A 25817-nucleotide genomic window follows, 5' to 3' on the forward strand; every position below is an offset into this window, starting at 1 on the left:
ACTTGCATCTTAAAAAATAGATTTTTAAATTAATTTAAATAAAAGTCCTCCATTTATTATTCACCTTAATTGGACTAGAATGCATGTTGACTATTGTTCATAAGCGGCCCTAATGGACCTTGCACGATTAATTTATGTATACAATATATATACATATATAAACTTCTGAAGTGGTTGAAATTCTTCTCTCTTTTGGTCCAATGTGGTGAAGGAGGAGAAGCAAAAGTCTCTATCTACTATCCTTGAGAGTAGGAGCGATTAGTCTCTTGTTTTTGGGTGGTTACCTGGGCAAATGGAGGAATTAGAAGAAGTGTGGGATAACCTTAAGCTCTTAGAAGAAGAAAATACCTCAATTGAACTGGATGTTGGAATATCAGAGGAAGTTTTGCATAAAGGAGAACGGAGCATAATGGAGAAGATCTGTGTAGATAGATTGATTGGGCAGGAAGTGCTCCGATCAACGATGACAAAAATATGGAAGCTAAGTAAACCAACATACTTCCTAAGGATAAAACCAAACTTGTTCATTGTTACATTTGCAAATCAAGTAGACAAATGTAGGATATAAGGGCGAAAACCCTGGCTGTTTGATAATCATCTATTTGTTCTCAAACCATTTGTTGGTTTCTCTCAACCACACATGATGACTATCAATTTCGAAGCACTTTGGGTTCAATTTCATAATCTTCCCTTGGTATGTATGAATGAAGACAATGGTATGATTATTTAATTCTATAGGTAATGTGTTGGAAGTGGATGTTAATGAGGAGGGAATAGGTTAGGGGAAATATTTGAGTATTAAACTAGAAATTGAACTGATCAAACCTCTGGCCAGGGGTCATACAATGAACTTGCAAGGTAATAGAATATGCGCGCCTTTGAAGTATTTGAAACTTCCCAGAATGTGCTTCAATTGTGGGTGCATCATGCATGGACCACATGGATGTTTTGGTGATGGTAATCAGAAACTCCATAGAAATGGCATAGGACAACAATTTGGCCCATGGTTGCGGGTTGAGACAACACGTAACAGAACCAATAACAAACAAAAATTAACTAGAGGAGATACAAATTGTAAATGTTCACCTCAGCAACCCAAGTCCCATGAATGTAAGTGGAAGGGGAATCAATGGGAGGTAGAAGTAAATTTTCCAGAGAAATCCAAGGGGCAATATAGGTTGAAAAGGTAGGTGTGGTTTCAAAGGAGATGTTGGTGGATATGATTGACTTTGGGGCTGATGGCGAAGCTTCAGGAAGGTTAGAGGAGACCTTGTAGTGATGACTCAGGGAAGTCTTTCATAGAAGGTAGGAAGTCAATAGTGTTTGGTGATGGCAGTGGTGAGTATATGGGCCAGGGAGGAATGGGCTTGGATTGTGATCCATCAACCAAAGGTGGGCCAACTTGTAAAACTTTGCTAGAGAAGCCCAACAAAAAGGTAGAAGAACCAGAAGGTGGAATGCTAGACAAGAAGAACTCTAATAGGGGACTAGGGAAAATCAGTTGAAAGGGAAGGGCAAGAGAAAAAGATATGGATTGTCTGCTCACAAAGATTTCAATCTCAAAGAAATATAGATTGTCTGAGTCCCTGAGAAGGGCAGTACGAAAAATAAAATTGATGACGAGATGAATATTTAAAAGAACCAATTGATATTGGCAAGGCTGTCAGTCAACCCTACCAGTTACAATGAAAATATTAAATTGGGACTGTTGAGGCCAGCTTGAAAACCCTTGGACAATTCAGGACCTTTGCCATTTGGTGAAGGATAAGAAACCCAAGATTGTCTTCCTTACAGAGAAAAAGCAGAAGAAAGACAGATTTGATATGGTGGAAAGGAGACATGATTTGGAAGGGTGTTTTGTTGTTGAATCAATCAACTAGAGTGGTGGTATGGCTATGTTATGGAGTATGGAAGTGCATCTAGAGATAGCAATATTTTCATCTCGCCATATAAATGCATGGATCAATGATAATGATCACAAAGTTAGATGGTTGCGATCAGGCTTTTATGGTCAACCAAATACTAGGCAAAGGAGAGAATCTTGGGATCTAATGGCAGCTATGAAATCTCTTAAGCAACAAGCATGGTGTATTATAGGAGACTTTAATGAGGTTACATCTCAAAGTGAGAAACTAGGGGGTAGTGAAAGGTCTGAGGCTCAGATGAGGGCCTTTGGGAATGCCCTAGAGTACGATTCACTATTTAACTTCAGGTGGAGTAATAAACATGAGGATGAATTGTTTATTAAAGAAAGACTGCACATGGTTGTTACAAACTTAGTGTGGTCTGATCTCTTTAAAGAAGTGTGGGTTGACTGCTTACCTAGTAGAACTTCAAATCACAAACCTATATTGTTGACGATCACTGATAGTTTGTCAGGTTTTATGAAGAGGAGAAAGCTGTTTAGATATGAAGCAAAGTGGGCACTTGATGAAGATTATGGAAGAGTTATAGAATCACATTGGTTGGAAGGTGTAGCAGACCAGGACCCCATGGAAAGAGTTCAAAAATTACTGCATAATTGTAGTGGAATGCTAACCAGATGGAGTAGGTAGAAATTCAATGACAATGACAGAACAATTGTTGAGAAAGTAGAAAGGCTCAAAAAATTGCAAAAAGAAGAGGGTCCGCATAATGTTGCAGAAATTAAGAGAGTTCAAGCTAAACTGGGATTCTATTAATTTCTGCAAAGCTATTTTAAACTTATTTCATGAAGGAAAAATGAATACTCCCTAAATTTCACTCATATTGCTTTGATTCAAAAAATTAGGGATCCCAAGAAGGCTAGTGATTTTATACCAATAAGCTTTTGTAATGTATTGTACAAAATCATATAAAAAATATTAGCAAACATGCTTAAGAAAGAGCTACCAACAATCATCTCAAGCAACCAGAGTGCATTCATCCTAGGAAGTTTGATAACTGACAACATCATGGTGGCTTATGAGACTCTACATACCATGAAGACCAGACTTAAAAGAAGGAAAGAGATCATAGCCATGAAGCTTGACATGTCTAAGGCTTATGATAGAGTGGACTGGCCATATCTTGAAATTGTGATGAGGAAGTTGGGATTTGGTGAAAGGTGGATAAGTTTGACTATGAAGTGTGAAAGGTCAGTCCCTTACCCAGTATTGTAAATGAGAAGCCTAGAGAGAGGATTATCCCAACCAAAGGATTGAGACAAGGGGATCCTATATTCCCTTATTTATTTATTTTGTGTGCTAAAGGTTTGAATTTTCTTATAAATTCGTCTAAAAGAAGGATTGAGATTAGTGGCATTCCAGTATACAGATGAGGCACAATGATAAATCATTTGTTGTTTGTTGATGTTTCCTTGATTTTCTATAGATCAAAGCTGCCAGAATGGAATAGAATTCAACATCCTGATCGAGGTCTATGAGAAAGCATCAGGTCAATTCCATAATAAGCAGAAAACCTCCCTATTTTCAACAAATACATTGGGACCCTTGATAAAGTACAAATTACTCAATCGTCCATCTCAATAGGAGAAGGCACTTATGAGATACTTAGGACTACTAGCCATTGTGGGGAGATCGAAATATAATACATTCAGACACATAGAGGAGGGGTTTGGAAAAAGTTAAATAGTTGGAAGAATCACTTATTGTCTCAAGAATGGAAATCAATGTTAATTAAGGAAGTGATACAAGTCATCCCAACATACTTGATGAGTGTCTTCAAACTCTCTAGAAACCTGTGCAAGGAAATCTCAACCATGGTGCAAAGATTCTGGTGGGGACATAAGTAGATGGACAAGAAAGTTCAATGGAGGAGTTGTAGCAGAATGGGGGAGTCAAAAGTGAAAGGGGATTTGGATTTTAGAGATATGAGTGTTTTAACATGTCAATCCTGGCTAAACAATCTTGGACATTGCTTCACTATCTAAAATCTTTGGTAGCAAGAATTTTGAAGGAAAAATACTATAGAAATGAGGACCTACTTGAATCAAGATTAGGACATAGGCCATCATTGATATGGAGAAGTTTGCATAGTTCTTTGGATCTACTTAAAGAAGAATTGAGATGGAGTGTGGGAAATGGGGAGAAGATTAATATATGGAGGGATAAGTGGTTGCTAAACCCAACTTCCTTATGTGTCCAATCACCTGTATAGATGTTGTCTAGAGATTTGAGAGTAAAAGATCTGATTAATGAGGAGCATTACTGCTAGAAGTAAGATACCATTGCCAATATTTTTTCAATAGAAGATGCTGCACAAATTTACAGTATTCCTATATGTAAATTAGGGGCAGAAGACAATGGGATATGGGGTTACTCCAAAGAGAGTGTTTCACTGTCAAAAGTATTATCACTTGGAATATTTTCGGAGGAAATTTATGAATGGAGAAGCTTCCTCCAGCAACAAGGAAGATCAACGATGGAAAAGATTATGGGCCTTGCAAATTTCGGGTGTGGTAAAGAATTTCCTATGGAAAGTAGAAAATAATCTTTTGCCTACTAGGAAAAATCTTTTCTTGAAAAGAATGATTGATGATCTCCTATGTCAAATCTGTCAAAGAGATGAGGAATCTGTTATGCATTTTTTATGGGGCTGTCCAACCACAAATGATGTATGGGCAATTAACAGTAGTCCTTTACAAAAGTGGTCGACAAGGGAAGTGGCTTTTCTATAGTTGTGGGCAAAAATGATCACTAACTTGCATCAAGATGAATTAGAATGGATTGCAGTGACAATGAGAAGGTTGTGGCTCAGAAGAAATTTGTTTTTTTTAAAAAAAACAAGTTTGCAAGTCCTCAAGAGGTGGTGCATGCATTAAAAGAAGGGTTGGAAGAGTATCAAACAACACAATTAATAACAAAGAATGTACAGAACCCTAGTACAATTGATAGAAGATCAATAAGATGGAGAAAAACTTAGGAAAATTATGTTAAATTAAATTGGGATGCAGCTTTTGATCAGGTTACAAATATGATTGGTATTGGAGTGATAATTAGAGATTCAAAAGGTGGAATTATGTTTTCACTTTGCGCAAGTAGGAGACATGTTATTCATCCAACCATAGTTGAATGTATTACTTTGTGAAAAGCTATGGAAGTAGGAGACATGTTACTCATCCAACCATAGCTTATTATCTCACAACAGCCGAGTGCTTTTATTCCAGCCAGATTAATTTTTGACAATATATTAGTGGCCTGTGAAGTGCTGCACTCGATGAGGAATAAACAAAAAGGGAAGATAGGGAGTATGGCTCTAAAGTTAGACATGTCAAAGGCCTATGACCGTGTGGAATGTAAGTATTTGAAAGATGAGGAAGATGGGCTTTTGTGAGAAATGGATTAAGTTTATTATAAGTTGTCTCTACTATATCATATTCATTGTTGGTGAATGGTAGACCACGTGAGAAAATTGTTCCTTCAAGAGGTTTGAGGCAGGGAGATCCTTTGTACCCATACTTATTTCTATTGTGTGCTGAGGGTCTGAGTAGCCTTATCAACTTGGCTGAAAAGAGGGGTGATATAAGAGGAGATACAATTGCTAGAGGTGAAATAAGAGTAAATCATCTGATGTTTGCAGATACATTTTGGAGTTGTACGAGGAAGCCTCAGGTCAGTGCCTTAACAATCAAAAAATTTAAATTTTCTTCAGTGGTAATACAAAGCAACAAGTTAAAATGAAAATATTGAAGGCTATTGGAGCAAGACTTAATGGAAATTGTGAGAGATAATTGGGCATGCCCTCTGTGGTGGGGAGGTCTAAGTCTAATGCATTTAAAGGTATAAAGGCGCAGAGATTAAACAATTGGAAGAATCAGTTTTTGTCCTAAGTAGGAAAGAAAGTGTTATTGAAGGTTGTAATCCAAGCAATCCCCACATGAGTGTTTTCTGGTTGCCAAAGAAGTTGTGTAACGAGATCTCGACATTGATGACCAGATTTTGGTAAGGGCAAAAGCAAAATGGGAAGAAAATACAATGGAAAAGTTGGGAAAATATGGTAGCATCAAAAGATATGGGAGGGATGGGGTTCAGAGATGTAGATAGTTTCAATAGAGCCATGCTTGCTAAGCAGTGTCGGAGGGCTTTGACAAATCCTAACTCTTTATTTGTAAGGCTTTTAAAGAAAAATATGTTAAGAAGTAGGATTTGCTATCTACTAAGCTAGGCTAGTGCCCTTCTATAATGTGGAGAAATTTATGGAGTTCTTTGAGGTTGTTAAAAAAGGGGTTAGTGTAAAGAGTAGGAAATGACCAAGAGATTAAAATATGGGATGACAGATGGGTGTCTTCACTATCTTCTTGGCGATATGTACAAGCTCCTGTAAAGAGATTCAACAAAAGTTCAAGGGTGGTGGAATTTATAAATGCAGATAAAGGAGAGTGGAAGGCAGATCTCATAGAGGAAGTGTTGGGAAAAGAGTAAGCAGATATAATTTGTAAAATCCCTCTCAATAAGTTGTGACAAAGTGATAAACAAATATGAGGTTACACAAAAACATGTAATTTTTCAGTAAAGTGTGCGTGTCACCTGGATATGAGTCTAAAGTGGAGGGAAAAAAGGGAACCTTCGAGTATATCTAGTGAAGGCCCAGTGTGGAGGGAGATAGATATAGAAGCTGAATGTCCCTGCATTGGTTAGGAACTTCATGTGAAAAGCAGTAAACAACTGCCTTCCCACAAAGAAAATCTGGCTAAAAGGAAGATAGTGGAAAACCCATCGTGCCCCATCTGTAATAAAGAAATAGAATCAGTAAGTTACTCACTTTGGAGCTGTGGTGCTGCAACAGATGTATGGGCATAACTTTCCAGTCCAGTCCAAAAATGGAACAATAGTGAGGTGGACTTCTTCTCAATCTGGAAACTATTAGTGCGGAAACTAAAACAGGAGGATCTAGAGAAAGTAGCAGTTATAATTAGAAACACGTGGCTAAGGAGAAACAAGAGAATTTTTTAAGAGAATTTTTTTTAAGTTCAAAAGGGGTCATTAGAAAAGTCTTGGAAGATCTGAATGAGTATCAAATGGTACAGAAGGAGAAACTGGTGCTTCATAGAGTTGCTAAGTCTTCTTGAGTTGGTGCTAGATGGAAGAGGCCAAGAGAAAATGAAGTGAAGGTGAACTGAGATGCAGTCTATGATTCAAAGAATATGAAGATGGGAGTTGTAATTGTCATAAGGGATGGGGAGGGAGAAGTGCTGGCTTCTCTATGTATGAGTAAGATGAAAATCAGTCACCCAATCTTAGCTGATATTTATGCATTGTGGCGTGTAGTGGGATTTTGCACATAACTGAATTTCTCCAGGGTGGTTTTTGAAGGGGATGCCTTGGTAGTAATAGAGACTGTTAATTGCAAAGATGAGATATGGGTATGGTATGGCCAGTTAATAGAGGATTTGAGGGAAGTGGTTACTAGCAGAACAAGATGGAAGTTACAGCATACTTACAGGGAGGGTAATAAAGTGGCCCACGAATTGGCTAAAGTAGCCATAGTACATAATGAGGAGTGTGTTTGCATAAAGGATGGTCCATTAAAGGTTTTTACATTTGTATTACAAGAAAAACTTTGTAATGATTGATTATAGTTGAAATGAAAGTATACATGTTTACTTCAAAAACAAAGAAAAACCAAAAAACAAACTCGTAATGATTGTTTTACCTTCTAGATATGTGCAACTCTAGCTACTTTCCCATTGTCAACTTTAACTTAAAATCAATTTTACAAATTATAATTTACCCGTTCTATATGGATAAAAGAGACTCCAGCTAGTTCTTTCATTGATATCAAGATTTCCTATCCAAGTAATGATCATAAAAGAAAGAAAAATAGACAAGGAATGGATCTTGTAATATTTATAGAACATTTAATGCTATTTAAAAATTTTATACGAATGTTAATATATATTATTAGAAAAATACTTTAATAACAAAAAAAATTCATAAAATTAAACCTTCAAACTAATATATTTTGATATGGATGTTAAATTATATAATTATTTTTTATTATAAAATAGATGTAACGCATTATTAGACGTTATGTTAATTTGTAAATCTACTTGATGTGATATCTGTCACCGTAACATTTCTCATATTTTAATATTCACGTTATATATCTCTATTCATCATAGAGAGGGGACTCAAATTCGGACAAAAACTTCAAAATCTTAAATCGTTTCTTTCAGAAGAGGGACGGCATTTAGATTCTTTCTTTTTTTACATTCACAAATGGCATTTTATGACTGTTCCGATCCTTTCCAAGTTGGATGTTCCTCCTTGCAACCAACTGCTAATAAAGAAATATCAAAGCCAAGCCAAGTTACCAACACTGCCGACCTTGTAAACCGATTCATTCACACACAAACAATAGGTCCTGCCAAAACCGTACGAATAATAAGCCATCAATATATTCAAAGATTAAATGCTTAGAACTTCGAAACTGAGCTATGCACCAATTATTTTACCAGTACCATATTTTCTTATGCCATTAGTTCTTTCTCTTCTTCTTCTGTGCGCAATCACCTAGTGATGGAGCTTCCCAAGAACCTTTTACCCGACGAAGCAAGCCCGGAGTGGTTGAACAAGGGAGACAATGCATGGCAGCTCACCGCAGCCACCCTTGTCGGCCTCCAAAGCATCCCGGGCCTCGTGATCCTCTACGGCAGCCTAGTGAAGAGGAAATGGGCTGTGAACTCTGCGTTCATGGCATTCTACGCATTTGCAGCAGTGCTTGTGTGCTGGGTTGGCTGGGCTTACCGCATGTCATTCGGGGACGAGCTAGTTCTTTTCTCGTTTGAGAACTCCAGTTTCTTGGGCAAACCAGGCGTAGCGTTGGACGAGAAGTATCTTCTGGGGCAGGCGTTTTTGGGGATGTTTCCGACGGCCACGATGGTGTTCTTTCAAGGAGTGTTTGCGGGGATTACTTTGATTCTGGTTGCGGGTGCACTTTTGGGGAGGATGAACTTTCGTGCATGGATGTTGTTTGTGCCATTGTGGCTTACGCTTTCATACACAGTGGCTGCGTTTAGCATATGGTGCCCAGATGGATGGCTGGCGAAGCTTGGGATAATAGACTTTTCTGGAGGATATGTTATTCATCTCTCTGCTGGTGTTGCTGGATTCACTGCTGCTTGCTGGGTATTTAACAACATTCATGTTCGTATAAATATTTTGAAGATAAGTAATCGAATACTAAATAAGAAAATAAATCATGAGTGGGTCAGGCCGACTCGATCTGAACAAAACCCTACAAATTTTACCAAGTACTCAAGCCTAATATTAAAATAAGAAACTAAAATGATACATTTAAAAATAATTTTATAATTTCTTTTACATTCCACAAATATGATAGTGATACCTATCAAAAATGCTAAAATTTCCTTAATTTGATTATTTTAATTTTACATAATTCCTCTTAAAGTTATAGATCAAGAGTTGCATGCATGTGTATCATAAAATAAGTAGAGGCAAATTAACTACTAAAAAACTAAATGCAATCATAAATAAAATATCAGCACTAGATTATATACAGAAGCATACTAAATTAGATTCGGTGCTTGATTAAATTTTGGTTAAGGTTCCGTTTGGATAGTGAGATGAGATAAGATGGTTTTAGATGAAAGTTGAAAGTTGAATAAAATATTGTTAAAATATTATTTTTTTAATATTATTATTGTTTTGAGATTTGAAAAAGTTAAATTATTTATTATATTTTGTATGAAAATTTAAGAAAGTTATAATACTGAAATGAGATAAGATGAGATGAGATCATTTCTATATCCAAATGGGACCTAAGACTTGAACATCAAAGTCTTTTCCCGTTTATATTTTAATACCACTCAAGATCTGAAAAGGGAAAAATCAAAACCCTATTTCAAAACGATCTTAATTGAAATATGCACATTTTCTACTTTTTTGTACTGTTTATTGTAACTAAAAACTATATCAAAATCCTCCAATCCCTATATAAAATATATATATATTTTTGGAATTAATTGAGAAATTATACTCAAATAAATATACACCTATACACATGATCAAAACAAATATAGGTCAGCATGCCACAAGAAAATTTTTTATTTATGACTAGTTATTTTTAAAGAAATGATTATTTCTTGTTAAAATAAGTCTGTTTTCGTAATAAATAATTCTTTTTATTATAAATAATTAATAAAAAATATTTATTTTTCTTGTAGGAATGACACGTATACTCAAGACTGTAATATAGAATTTGCAGTGTTTATAATATATGTGTCGGAATTTATTTTTTATTTTTAAATTGCAGGTGGGTCCGAGAAGTGAGATAGATAGGAAAAGGTTTCCTCCAAACAATATTATTCTGATGCTTGCAGGCGCAGGCCTGCTTTGGATGGGGTGGACAGGATTCAATGGTGGAGGTCCCTTCGTGGCCAGCATAGATGCATCTCTGGCCGTCCTCAACACACACGTGTGCACTGCCACCAGCTTGCTGACGTGGCTTTTCCTAGACACGTTCATCGTTGGCAAGCCCTCCGTGATTGGTGCCGTTCAGGGTATGATCACCGGCTTGGTTTGCATCACACCTGCGGCAGGTACCTATATATATTATATTGAGTCATGATCCAAGCAAAGGATGGTTATGGGTTGGTTCTAATATTTCTTATTTCTTAATGCTATTTTGGGAAAAATACAAATGATTTCCTCAAAGTACCACAAAATTTACAATCCCTTGAATTATCCCTAAGTAACCATAGAAATACGATTCCTTTTTTTATGTTCGGTATAATTCACTTTTAATTAATGGATGACATTTTTGTAAAATAATAATAATCTTACAAATTTATTTTACAAAAATATCCTTCATCTATAGGTGTGCACAAAGACCGGATTTTATCGGGCCCGACCCAAAAATCTTTTTTATTTATTTATTTTTCTAAATTTTTTACATATGATTATATATAGAGAATGCCTTAGGACCGGTCGGGTTGGTTTTAGTCAAATAACAGCCTCCCAATCACATAGCAACACCTAAGACCTCCACCACACTTATCTTGAACTAGCACCACATCAGAAATTCTCTATCCCTCTTCACGATTTCCCTCTCTCCATTCTCTCCCCCAAGGACTCAGATGATTTGGCTTCCATTTTCTCCCACGGAATCCTCTCTACCACGATGACAGCCCTCACCACCACAACAACGGCACCTCTCTTTGTCGTCACACGAGGAACTCGAGCCTCCCTCTCTACCACAATCCCCTCCCTTTTAATTTATTCTCACACCGAAGCCACCTTCTCTGCCACTCTCTTCACTACCAGCCCCTAATTGTGACCTCTTAGTGCCGCCGACAAGATTCTCTATCCAGTGCCACCACCAACGTCTTTCTAGCATCAACCTAGTGCCACCGAGATTGCGGGTTTGCGATGTGTTTCACTGTGATTTTGAACTTATTTTCTATACTTGATGATCTGAGATTGAGGGTTTGAGATGAGTTTCACAATTATTTTGCATGGATTATGGTTTTATTTTGGTTTGATTGTAGATTCTGGTTTGATTGGGTTTTGATGGAGAGGAGATGGAGATGATCGATAGAGATGGGGGAGATCAGCGATATAGATGCGTTAGACTGAGATGATTGAGTCGGTGTCGGATTGAGATGCTTTCATCGACGTCGGCGTTGGACTGAGGGCAGTGTAAAGAGAGGAGCGACGAAGAGAAGGGCAGAGGACGGTGCAAATGAGAAACAGGCTAGCACATTTGAATTGATTCTTTGTGGTGGAGTGTATTTCTCTTAGAGTGTTTTTTCCTACATGGTTTGAGATGAATGGAGGCCTATTTTTGTGGGATTTGCAGCCCGACTGTTGTGAAGCGCTTCTCTTATATATATTGAACCATCTTTTTTACATAGGATTATATTGTAAGTTTTTGATAGTTTGAGTGGTGCTAGACAAAATTGATAGCTTTAAGGACTTGTTTGCATAGTCAAATAAGATGAGATGTCGTGTGAATAATAGTAAAATAGTTTGTGAACAGTAGTGAAATTGTTTGTGAATAGTAGTGAAATGGTTTGAGTTAAGGTGTTTTTATAGGTTTTTGGAAAATGATAGAGAAAACGTTGAATAAAAATATTGTTAACATATTATTTTTTTAATATTATTTTATTTTGAGATTTAAAAAAGTTGAATAAATTTTTATGTTTTGTTTGAAAATTTGTGAAAGCTTTAATAATTAGGTAATGATTAGATGAAAAAGTTAAAGATTTAAAAGTGAAAAATATTTGTATTCTGGTGTTTGGATGTTGAGATGAGATGAGATAATCTTACAATCCAAACGGGATCGAGAAGAGTTACAAGTATGGTACTAGTTTAGAAGAGTTACAAGTATGGTACTAGTTTAGAAGAGTTACAAGCATGGTACTAGTTTGGAAGTGATAGAAGAGTGATTGCAAGGGTATGGTACTAGTTTGAAGGTTTACGTGTATTCTCCCTGATATTTCAATGCATTGATCGTAATAAAAGAGGGCTAAAAACCAAATTTTGTATTATCAATTTCTAGTTTTCTATTACAGAATTAATATTAGGTTTAAAAGATCGGTAATACCAGAGTCGACGCCATAAATTTTATTGAAGTTTTACAAACCAATTTGTTAAACGTTTAAATCAAAATGAAGCCAAAACTATATTTATTGCATTAGAGATGTAACTCTAATCATAAGAACCGTCAATTCAGTTTGTAAGATTTTGTAGCAAAACGTATAATCTCTCTTGCATTTTCCTATTTAAAATGGTTAGGATGACGTAGTTTGAATAGTGAAACTATCTCAACCAATCTCATCTAATCATTACAACTTTTCTAAGCTTCTAAACAAAATACAATAAACAATTCAACTTTTTCAAATTTCAAAGTCAAAATAATATTAAAAAATAATATTTTAATAATATTTTATTCAACTCTTAACTTTCATCTCATCTCATTAATTTACTATCCAAACTAGGCCTTAATCTGTTTTACTGCTATCTTTGTTGGGGTTTTCTTCTCATTGAGTTTCCATGCAAATCATGCTAAATCACCTGGTACTTAGCAGGAGTTGTGCAAGGTTGGGCAGCCATTCTGATGGGTTTGATCTCAGGTAGTGTTCCATGGTACACAATGACAGTGCTCCATAACAAGGTTAGGTTTTTAAGACAAGTTGATGACCCCATGGCCGTTTTCCACACCCATGCCATTGCCGGAAGCCTTGGTGGCATTCTCACCGGCATCTTCGCCGTGCCTAAACTCTGCCGCCTATTTTACATGGTGCCTAATTGGGACAAGTACATAGGGCTAGCATATGGCCTTCAAAATGGTCGAACTTCTGCAGGTTTTCGACAGATGGGGATTCAGCTTGTGGGCATTCTTTTTGTGGTTTGCTTGAATATTGTCATCACTAGCTTGATTTGCTTGTTCATTAGGTTGATAGTTCCACTAAGGTTGGATAATGATGAGCTACAAATTGGTGACGATGCAGTACATGGAGAGGAAGCTTTTGCCTTGTGCGCTGAAAGAGATCAGAGATTTGTGAACTCCTCGAATAATACAGTTTATGATGCACAAGAGTTCTCGTCCATTTATGTTACAAGGACTTTTGGTGAAGTTCAGATGGTTTAGAAAATTCTCTGAGCTAAAACTTGTTTACGCTTAGCCAGAAAACTAGGTTGGTTTATTTATTGACTTTTTGGTATTTTATGTAATGATGATATGATTTTGTCTAGCTACATCCCCCAAGCTGCAAAAATCAAAGGCAAGAGAAAATCTTTCATGAATACTTTCCCTCGCTAAAAGAAAAGCTTCAACATGTCTCCTAAATATGAAAGTTAATCTGGCCACGTGTAACATAAAATGTTTTAATGTATAATATAATGTTATGATCGATAGATTAGGATAACTATTCTGAAAAGTTGTATATATCCATTGGTGATACTTACCAAGCATTGCATCCCTTGCTGGAAGATGAGATGAGATGAGATCATTTTTCTATTCAAATGGGCCTAAGATGTGAACATCAAAGTCTTTTCCCATTTATATTTTAATACCACTCAAGATCTGAAAAGGAAAAGATCAAAACGATATTTCAAAACGATCTTAATTGAAATATGCACATTTTCTACTTTTTTGTACTGTTTATTGTAACTAAAAACTATATCAAACCCCCCCCCCCGCGCCAAAAAAAATTCCTATATAAATAAATATATATTTTTTTTAAATTAATTGAGAAATTATACTCAAATAAATATACACGTATGCACATGATTAAAACAAATATAGGCAAGTGTGTCATAAGAAAATTATTTATTTGTAATTATTTATTTTAAATGAAATGATTATTTCTTGTTTAAATAAATTTATTTTCTTCATAAATAGTCATTTCCATTATAAATAATTAAACAAAAATACTTATTTTTCTGATAGTAAAAACACGTATACTCAAGACTGTAATATATAAATTGCAGTGTTTATAATATATGTGTCGGAATTTATTTTTTATTTTTAAATTGTAGGTGGGTCCGAGAAGTGAGATAGATAGGAAAAGGTTTCCTCCAAACAATATTATTCTGATGCTTGCAGGCGCAGGCCTGCTTTGGATGGGGTGGACAGGATTCAATGGTGGAGGTCCCTTCGTGGCCAGAATAGATGCATCTCTAGCCGTCCTCAACACACACGTGTGCACTGCCACCAGCTTGCTGACGTGGCTCTTCCTAGACACGTTCATCGTTGGCTAGCCTCCGTGATTGGTGCCGTTCAGGGTATGACTCAATGTTTTGAATACCGTACCGGACGTCGTATCGGTCAAGGCACTGGAACGAAATATTTCGATACTAGTACCGTTTCGGAATAGCGTTTCGGGATAACGTTTCGGAATAGTCGATATATGAATAAATTATATATATATATATAAAAAGTATATTTTAAAATAATAGTCTATATATAAATAAATTATATATAAATACATATATATATAAATTATAAATAGTCTAGTCTGAATTGGGGGTTAAAAAATAAGCTTGTAGTTTGAAAAAATGAAAAAAAAAAAAAAAAACACAGGCCGAAATATAGGCCGGTACAGGTCGAAATTTAGCCCGGTACGACCGGTACCGGCCAGTACGGTTGGTATTTTGGCCGGTACGGAACAGGTATAGTACCTGTACCGGCCGGACGGCCGAAATGAAAAATTTCGACCGTATCGACCGGTACGGTACGAAATTTAAAACACTGATATGACCACCGGCTTGGTTTGCATCACACCTGCCGCAGGTACCTATATATATATATATATTAGTAAAAATGTTACGTGCAAGGCACGTATGCTCAATTGAAAGAATATAAAAGTTCTATCAAAATATAAAATTCTTACATATAAAATAAAATATTTAGCAGCTCTATCATCCACTTAAAATCCTAAAAAATTAAATAAAGTGTATACAATTGCTTGGCCTCGAGAAATCTAAAGTTTTGAATCTTGACATGCACCTGGTTAAAATGAAAATATTTTTCTGCAAAATTTCATGTTATCAAAAGTTTAATTCATACTTCCATGTTCGACAAACCATATTTTCTAGTTCAGCTCCTCTCTAAATTAATCATCCTGAAATAACATAGCAATTTTGAAATGTTTTTGTCCACATCAGGTTTGTCTATAGTCAAAGTTCAAACAAGTTGGATTAACATGCAATTTGGAACTTGTTTTTGTATTATATTTAGCATGTCTGGAATATACGCACATGTCTATATGTATATATGTGAGGAATATGGAAGACAAATTAACCAGCATAATTAGTATCTAATTCACGAAGAAACTACAAATAATATAAACATATATTTTGAAGAGCCAAAACTCTATGAATTTGAGGATCAGTGTGGATTGCCATAATCAACCCGCCATGTTCCATTTACATATGAACTTCTCATTTGTCAAGAAGCTTCTAATGAACACAATAGTCTGCCTATTTTCTAGTAGTCAATGACTTTTGAATCAATACAAAGTTGTGTTCAACTTCTAAAGTTCTTATCTCCTATGAAATTGTCAATTAAAAATGTAAATTGCTACAAATCAATACCAGAAAGATGTGCATTAATGACTATCTTGCATATACAAGTTGTAATCTTTCTCCACTCAGAAACAAAAAAATGATCACAAAAAAAAAAAAAAAAAAAAAAGGATGAAAGGTCCAAGCCGAAAAAAGAAACTCAAATTATTTGAAATCTCCAAGAATTATGAGTCCTTATTTTCAAGACACCAAAGAAATGGAGTTTATGAATTCTATGCACCTCCATTTGCATCTGGTACCCCTCAAACACAAATTTAAATAAACAAATCAGCATCAAATATAAGAATATGATGACATGCAAGTCCCGCTTTTACAAGCCAATTACCTTGATAGTTCCTTCATCATCCCTGTAATGTGTCATAGCTAAGATCTGATAGATGGTTGTGAGGTCCATTCTTGAACAGGCCTCACCCATTGCTGAAAGAGGGCATTGCAGGGTTGATGGAGCTTCCTCATGCTTTGGAAGCATGACATGAGATGGAACCTGTAATCCAGAACAGAGGTAAGGATAGTCAGGTTCTTCACAAAAATCACTGCTCATTCGATCTTCTTGAGACCACAGCCACTAAATGGTACTTGATGTGGTAGTCTTTAGCCATGTTATGACAGACTGAAACATTAGAAAAATCTCTAGATGCACTTCAGGCAATCTCCTTAAGCAGATTGAAGGCAGCAACCAAGGCAAAGGAAAAGAAAGCCAAAAGCAAATGCTTTAATGCAAACTAAAGATTGTTTGCACATTATTTTGCAATTTTACTTGGTTAACTTCAAAGGAAGATTTCTAAAGGTCTTTTTAAAGGAAAAAATACACTTATCATCAGGCATGTTGACTAATATTGATGTTATACGTTTGAAGTTCTAATATCTCAAGATTTATGCTCAAATTGGTCTTTATGTTTGCAAACATCTCCATCATAGATGCATATAATATAAAAAAATTCTTATTTGCATCTAGCCACGTTGAACATTCAAAGAAATTGTAGAAATCACACAAGGTTGTCCAATTTTAAACAATGGTTGTATATAATGTCACAGGTCCAAAAATCAATTTGAAAAAAGGCATATATGCTTAAGTTCACAAATTGCTTGACTAACCAATAACAATTAGAACTGATGATTAAATAAATTAGTTAAAGCAACGTTCCTAACATCTGGTTTGGTTTGTAGTTGAGTTAGGCTTCGTTTGGAACATGAACTACTCTCAACTCATCTCAACTCATCATTATAACTTTTTCAAATCCCAACACAAAATATAATAAATAATTCAACTTTTTCAAATTTCAAAATAATAATAATATTAAAAAATAATATTCTAACAATATTTTATCATCTCAACTCAACTCACTTCAACATCCAAACTCATCCTTAGAGTTGAAACAAGATCCTTTATATTAGGCTGCTCTCTAGGTTCATATTGCAACCACTGAGAGGCAAGATTAACCACACCTGTTGCTTCTTCTGTAGAAAATTTTCCCTCCAAATGCGAATACATTAAGCTGATGATATTTTTTTCCCCATATAATGTCAAGAGCCTGCACATATTAGTGTAGATAACATAAAAGCACATAAAATATAATCAAACTCCTAAACACATAGACAGTCCTTATAGGCAACTTTAGAGTCAAGTTATGATAACACACTTGATAACGATCATAACTTTGTAGACTGTATATTAAACATGTATCCTGACAAAGAAAGAATGCATAAACATTACTAAATTTTCATACCATCTATTACAACATAGGTAACTTACATGCCTAAGGGGGACATGTTTTCCACTTAGCAAAGGACTGCCCCTCCGAGTCCAGAGTAAAACCAACCCCACAAAAGTATTCTGTACATGTCAAAAGTATTCAAACTAAACCCACCACCCCACGACTTTTCAACCTCCACTACATCCATATTTACCAAGTCGAACACTACCCAATGGCCAAAAGCCCCCTAATCATTCCTCAAATTTGCACACACTTGCCCCTTAAGCCTGGCTTTCCATTTCCAGGCTACCATGACCATTACTGATAACCACAATAATCTTTCATTTCCAACAACAACAAAAAAGTGAAAATAGAAGCACTAAATAAAAATAAAAATAAATAAGATCATTAGAGATTGAAGGAGAACATGATCAATCGAAGAGAATTTGATCTTCCACAACAATCTCTCTGTCTCTCTATTGCCCAATCCTAACATACTAAGACCAGATTATTTGCCCAAATCCCTCTGATCTTCCAACCCATAAGCAATACCCAAATTATTTGCCTAATCCTAACATACCGATTCTTAAAAAAAAAAAAACAACTCCAATTTTTTGTAATTTCTACTAAACAAATGACCACCACAAAATTAACGACACCACCACTAACAACAACAGAAATAGAGGAACACAACATAAATAATCTATTTTACACTAAAATCTAAAACTTACCAGGAAGAGATGCTAGAAATATGCGAGACCCAATCCAACCCAGTCATAAAAACACTCCGAGCCAAAGAAATGTTTTCTTCGTATACGCTGGTGTTGGTCCTCGGCGACAAGAAGTTCTCTTCGTGAAATACACTGTGCGAGAGGAAGTTTTCCAACCAGATGTAAATAACCAAACTAAGAAAAACCAAACTCAATGCTTTAAAAACCAAAGAAACAAAAGGCTCATCAAGAAGAAAAGAAAGAAATAGAACTCTGACTTCGTTAGGGGAGGGGACGAGATCACACTGTAGTGACCAAACATAGAACAACACTCAGGGACACAATCGTGAGAGATATCGTAATGAATCACGGTGGTTTGAGAACCCCGCGCATTTCCTTTAAATCGTGCGTCGGCGCAACGCGCCGCTCCGATTGGTTCCCAATTCGGTCGACCGCAAGATCGGCGGGTGATGCTTCTCCGGTGGTGCGCGTGTCGGACAATGGTCACCGGAGGAGCTCGGAACGGCTACCCCCTTTATTCGTTAAAAAAACCTAAAAAAACAAAAAAAACCAAACCAAAACAACCAGAGACGAAGGGCCGGCGAGGAGAGGAAGAAGGAGTCGAAACTCCCCTTCCCCCCAACTGGATTCAGATGAGCGAGTTTCTAGAGAGAGGGGGTCTTGTTTCTAGAGAAAGGGATCTGGTTTCAATCGAGAGAGAGAGAGAGGGGCTATGGATCCAGAGAGAGGCTATCAAACGGAAACTTAACGGAAATTACTGTAGTTCCGTTAAGACAAGAATTTCATTTTATTCCGTTAGATGGCCACTTATATAATAGAGATAGATATATATTGAGTCATGATCCAAGCAAAGGATGGTTATGGGTTGGTTCTAATATTTCTTATTTCTTAATGCTATTTAGGGAAAAATACAAATGATTTCCTAAAATTACCACAAAATTTACAATCCTTTGAATTATCCCTAAGTAACCATAGGGATACAACTCCTTTTTTATGTTCGATATAATTCACTTTTAATTAATGGATGACATTTTTGTAAAATAATAATAATCTTACAAATTTATTTTACAAAAATATCCTTCATCTATGGGCGTGGACAAAGACCGGATTTTATCGGGCCTAACCCAAAAATCTTTTTTATTTATTTATTTTTCTAAATTTTTTACAGAGGATTATATATATTGTGTCATCTTTTTTACATAGGATTATATTGTAAGTTTTTGATAGTTTGAGTAGTGATAGACAAAATTGATAGCTTTAAGGACTCGCGCGTTTGTATAGTTAGATGATATGAGATGTTGTGTGAATAATAGTAAAATAGTTTGTGAATAGTAGTGAAATTGTCTGTAAATAGTAGTAAAATGGTTTAAGTTAATGTATTTTTAAGATGTTTTTATAGGTTTTTGGGAAATGATAGAAAAAACGTTGAATAAAAATATTATAGAGTTAAAAATATTAGAGAAAACGTTAAATAAAAATATTATAGAGTTAAAAATATTATTTTTTAATATTATTTTATTTTGAGATTTAAAAAAGTTGAATTAATTTTTATGTTTTGTTTGGAAGTTTGTGAAAATTTCAATAACTAGGTAATGATTAGATGAAAAAGTTGAAGATTTGAAAATGAAAAATATTTTTATTTGTGGTGTTTAGATGTTGAGATGAGATAAAATGAGTTGAGCTGAGATGATCTTGCAATCCAAACGGGACTTAGGCCTAGTTTGGATAATGAAACTATTTCAATCCATCTCATCTAATCATTACAACTTTTCCAAACTTATAAACAAAATACAATAAACAATTCAACTTTATCAAATTTCAAAATGAAAATAATATTAAAAATAATATTCTAACAATGTTTTATTCAACTCTTAACTTTTATATCATCTCAATTCACTATCCAAACCAGGCCTTAGTCTATTTTTCTATTATCATTGTTGGTTTGTTCTTCTTATTAAGTTTCCATGCAAATCATGCTAAATCACCTGATACTTAACAGGAGTCGTGCAAGGTTGGGCAACCATTCTGATGGGTTTGATCTCAGGTAGTGTTCCATGGTACACAATGACAGTGCTCCATAATAAGGTTAGGTTTTTAAGACAAGTTGATGACCCCATGGCTGTTTTCCACACCCATGCCATTGCCGGAAGCCTTGGCGGCATTCTCACCGGCATCTTTGCCGTGCCTAAACTTTGCCGCCTATTTTACATGGTGCCTAATTGGGACAAGTACATAGGGCTAGCATATGGCCTTCAAAATGGTCGAACTTCTGCAGGTTTTCGACAGCTGGGGATTCAGCGTTTGGGCATTCTTTTTGTGGTCTGCTTGAACATTGTCATCACTAGCTTGATTTGCTTGTTCATTAGGTTGATAGTTCCACTGAGGTTGGATAGTGATGAGCTACAAATTGGTGACAACGCAATACATGGAGAGGAAGCTTTTGCCTTATGCGATGAAAGAGATCAGAGATTTGTGAACTCCTCAAATAATACACTTTATGATGCACAAGAGTTCTCGTCCATTTATGTTACAAGGACTTTTGGTGAAGTTTAGATGGTTTAGAAAATTCTCTGAGTTAAAACTTGTTTAGACTTAGCCAGAAAACTAGGTTGGTTTATATATTATCTTTTTGGTATTTTATGTAATGATGATATGATTTTGTCTAGCTACATCCCCCAAGCTGCAAAAATCAAAGGCAAGAGAAAATCTTTCATGAATACTTTCCCTCGCTAAAAGAAAAGCTTCAACTTGTCTCCTAAATATGAAAGTTAATCTTGCCACGTATAACATAAAATGTTTTAATGTATAATATAATGTTATAATTGATAGATTAGGATAACTATTCTAAAAAGTTGTATGTATCCATTGGTGATACTAACCAAGCATTGCATCCCTTCCTTGAAGGATGTCGACATTGTTAGTGCTGAAATAGTCCCTAGCTTATGAAGATAGATAGGTTAAGAGAGTTCCTTCAAAATTTGTATGTATAATTCTTTACTCTATTGTAAAATGAGGGGTGCTCAATAGTGGAAGTGTCCCCTTACACTTATCCAAGGTAAGCAAGATCACTTAGCATTGCGCATTGTTAAATGGAACAATGGGGACCCCTTCCTCCTTTTTATTGCACATTGTTTAAAGACACGTAACAACCAATAACTGAATAAATGATAGTATCAATGAATGGATAGATTGCAACGCTGGATCGATTGTACTACTAATAGTACAACCAATGCCACCGTCCTGACTAAATGGATTCCTACCTTGTGGCCTCAAGTAGAGTTTGGGTTGGTATGTTAGAGTATGTACCGATCAATAAAAAGTGATAACAATTAATTTACATTGTAGAATCGTTTAATTCTCTCCTAAAAATACATAAGGTGAATAAATGTTTCTATAAAGAAAGACGTATCACCTTGTAATGTTTTCCAAGAAGGAAATATTTTGTTTAGGATAGTATAAGAATGAAGGAAATTTGACTGAAAACCTAGTTTAATATATATTTACATATGAAGTAATGTTTACTGGCTATTCAACTCATTTTATTTTTAATGCATACCCAACCTTGAAACAAAGTGAGGACAAACATGGCCAAAAGAAAAGCGACAAAAGCATAGTCACTTTTGTAAGTGGTGAAATGGTGATATTTTTTACTTTTATTTTAATGAATACTGTTGCAAACTCTATTTTAAAATTTTGAAAGCATGCTTAATTTTAATTATTGAATTTTTGTATCCTGGCAAAGGATAGAAAATAAAAATAAAGTTTAAGAAAGTTAGTAATTATGTTTCATTTTCTAAAACATTTTTCAAGTCTTACCCTAAGGACGAGCGTTATATGTGTGGCCTATCAAGTATGGTTTATTTACAATCCAATCTATAACACCCCAAGGGAGGCTCAAGTGACACTTGAGCTCATTCTCCGAAAAGCTTAGTTAATGGCACAATTGTAATCCCATTGGAATTTTATAAAAAGTAAGAACTTTTTTCTTCAAGCAATGTGAGATCTCATACACCACCTACACTCGTATTCAATATGAGGGTGTCATAACCTCCTCCTTTAAATTCTCAATGTCCTCGTGTGACCATTCCATCATTTGTGACATGACTTAAAATCCAATTTACAAAAGACTAGTCAATAATATAATTGAAGTTCTATTAGAATTATTACAAATACAAATAACTTCTCCCTTGCAAGGTATAACAATCTCTTGCGCTTCTAATTAGGATAGACTTTGATTCTATTTGTAATGCTACAAGGGTGGTCCAAGCTATATCTAGGCCCATACTCCAAAAAGATTAGCTAATTATATAGTTGGAGCCCCATTGAAATCATTGTAAAGAGTAAGAACGTCTCCCTCCTAAGTGTGGAGTAACACAATCTCCCCCCTTAAAATATAACATTTTTGCTAGGTTATTCCATCATAGGTGACACAGGTAAAGTATCACATTTCTAGTTAGGATAGGTTTGTTATCATTTATAACACCCTAAGGGAGGTTCAAGCCACATTTGGGCCTATACTCAAATATGATTAGTCAATGGTACAATTAAAGATCCATTGGAATCATTATAAAAAGCAAAGAATTCTCTATCCCTATCCCAAGCAATCCATTGTGATACTCCATATTGAGTTATAAGTGCAGATATGAGACTCACATTACTTTGAATGGAGAAATTATTACTTTTTATAATGATTCTAATGGGAAGCAAATTGTACCAATGACTAGTCGTTTTGAGTAATGAGCCTAGATATGGCAGCTTTGGTCTTTCTTAGGGCCGTTACACTACCTATTCGTAATTTTTGGATTAATTCTTTTTTCTTTTAAATAAAAAAGAAAAGTTGATGAATAGTATTATATAATATAGTAGGATCATAATGTAGTATACATTTTCCTTTTTATTTGTAGAAAGAAGGGACTTGGTTGAGTTCATTGTCACATATTTGAGTATGTTCCAATGAAACTTAATATACTTATAATTATCTGCAAACAAGTCATGTGTGTGTATAGACTATAATATATGAAGATTTGGTGAAAATAGTTATTACTTGCCCTATTCTAAATATAAAACTCCAATACAAGCTAGGATTGATGTTGATTATTGTAAATACTTGCCTACTAACATGCGTATGATGAGATGGAAAAATGTATAATTTGATGAAGTTGATATAGGATATTACAACCAAAAAACCATACATCGGAAGTATTCTAGAATTTCACCTTAAACTGATGTTCAAATCACTAGAAATATTTGGTTTTAGCAATTACATTAGTGAAAAATGAACAAACTGACCCCATGCACACAATTATCCTTTCGAGATAGACGATTCTTGAAAAAAATTATCTCAATAGCATATGCCTTTGTCTAAGGTGGCTAGAGGCCTCATATGCCAATGATCTCATTGCTGGTGGACTTCTCTAAGATACTAGGGAAGAAGAGTTATGCAAAGCATTTGAAAAAGAATTTGTGCGAAAAGTGGGATAACTTGGCAAAACTAGAAGCACTAGGAGAATATTGTTTTTGCAATAGTTGGAATTAATGAATTACTACAAAATGTGTGAGGTGAAATAGAAATGGATAGAGTTGGACCTTGATACCTTCGTTGTAGGTGAAATTTCTTTTTGTATAAGAATAGGGTTTTGATAATAGTATTTTTGCACCTTGGTTTTGGAAGTTGGTGATTTGACCTAAGGTGAATGATTGAAACCATGGTATTTCTTTGTTACAAGCGATGACTATTAATTAAAATTAAGAGGTACCATTCTCTTTAAAAAAAAGGAAAATGGTTCTGTCAAAAATTTAAAGAGTATTATATTGCAAAAGAGTAAAGATAATGTATATTTTTAGAAATTATTTTTTAATAAATTATCAAAAATTTAGAATCTAGTGGAATTTAAAAAAAGAAGAAGATCATAGTATAAATATATACCTCAAGCATGTCAATTAATTGTCCTTGTTGCTAACCTTAATTTTGTAGCATTGCTCTTCCTCCTTATGAGTATGTCACTATAAGGAATTAGAGCAAATAAGTAATAACCATAGAATCCATGACATGAGAAGTCCTAGCATTTCTCATAGTATTTCTTTTTGTCTACCTTGCCACAAGGGGAGGAGGGCGACTTGTAAAAACCCAAAAGAATTTCTTTAGCTCTTAGAGATATCGTGAAATCCTAAAAGATCTTCACAAATCGAGCGATCGATTAGGTTTTAGTCTATCAGCGTAGTCGAATCCCGATCTACTATGGTGAAAAAGTTGCCTTTCTATTTAATAAAGGCACTTAGGAGTATAAGTTGGCCAAACGAAATGTACTATTAGTCTCAGATGAATATTTAGGATTTTACAGTATAATAAAAAGTTTCAAACTTTCATGAAGAATGGTAAACATGAGTTCCTTTATATTTAATTAAGGCACTTAGGAGTTGAATTTCATGAAACAAATTGCACCAATAGACTCGTATAATTATTTAGAACTTTATGGTGTAATAAAAAGCTTTCTAGATTTTTTGGATGAATAGTAAGACCAGGGAGGCAACCGGTTTAAACAATTGTCAAATCGCCATGTAGAATGTCTAAACCCACTTAGAATCACTAGGATTATATTTTAGTTGGGCATATGGTGCAATCCTAGCCACTCATATGAATAGTGTTAGGACACTAATCACATGGAGGACAAAAGTAAAGGAGATAAAGGGTAAATCAAGCCATATGATCGTGCCACCTATGCAAAATACTATTTCATTTAACCAAAATACTATTTGGTCAACCAAAATACTATTTGGCCTACCAAAAAGGAGGGTTTCAACCCTCATGAAACCTCAAATCTTTGAGAGACAACCGAAACCCTAAATCCTTGGAGGAAACCGAAACTCCAAACTTGGTTTCGAAATCCTAAGCCACCCGATTTTGTTTAAGTGTTTAATCACTTTATTAAATCATTTTCAGATGTTATTAACCACTCAAATTGTACTATTATACCCTTAAACACTCTTTGACATCTTGGTAAGTACTTTTGACTAAGAAAAATTTGATTTGAACTTAACCTTAACCGAAACCCTAAGTGAAACCCCAAATTGAGGCTACTTGTAATGTCTCGTACTTGGAAGGGTCAGAGAATTACTACCTGTCACTTCTCCAAGCATCTAAAACTCCAATGAATTCATAAATAGTACACAATCTCATATTTTCCAAATAACCATAATACAAACTCCATAAGTCATCATTATAAAATAACGTAAACTAAATGTGGGTCCACAATCTCCCAATAATCTCAACGAAATAAAACGATACATCTTTAGATCTCAATATGTCCAAACAACACGAAGTACTTCAAATACCCAAGTTAAATCCTCCTACTAACAATGGT

At 35.1% G+C, this 25817-nt stretch overlaps 1 protein-coding gene and 1 pseudogene across 1 annotated transcript; both read left to right on the plus strand.

Annotated features, from left to right (window-relative positions):
• Positions 1 to 8434: 8434 nt before the first annotated feature.
• Positions 8435 to 13593, plus strand: LOC121260853 (ammonium transporter 2 member 4-like). The gene is made up of 3 exons (XM_041162902.1): positions 8435 to 9107; positions 10255 to 10540; positions 13031 to 13593. Exons 1-3 carry the CDS (start codon positions 8499 to 8501, stop codon positions 13591 to 13593), a joined length of 1458 nt encoding a protein of 485 aa, XP_041018836.1. The 5' UTR covers positions 8435 to 8498.
• Positions 13594 to 14078: 485 nt separating this feature from the next.
• Positions 14079 to 21018, plus strand: LOC121260124 (annotated as a pseudogene).
• Positions 21019 to 25817: the final 4799 nt, after the last annotated feature.

The sequence above is a fragment of the Juglans microcarpa x Juglans regia genome, chromosome 4D, assembly GCF_004785595.1.
Source record: "Juglans microcarpa x Juglans regia isolate MS1-56 chromosome 4D, Jm3101_v1.0, whole genome shotgun sequence".
NCBI classification, from domain to species: domain Eukaryota; kingdom Viridiplantae; phylum Streptophyta; class Magnoliopsida; order Fagales; family Juglandaceae; genus Juglans; species Juglans microcarpa x Juglans regia.

Coding starts and splice junctions, on each gene's coding strand:
- LOC121260853 (XM_041162902.1), top strand. CDS start 8,499: ATGGAGCTTCCCAAGAACCTTTTACCCGACGAAGCAAGCCCGGAGTGG. Junction 9,108..10,254: donor GATTCACTGCTGCTTGCTGG/GTATTTAACAAC, acceptor TTTAAATTGCAG/GTGGGTCCGAGAAGTGAGAT. Junction 10,541..13,030: donor TTGCATCACACCTGCGGCAG/GTACCTATATAT, acceptor GGTACTTAGCAG/GAGTTGTGCAAGGTTGGGCA.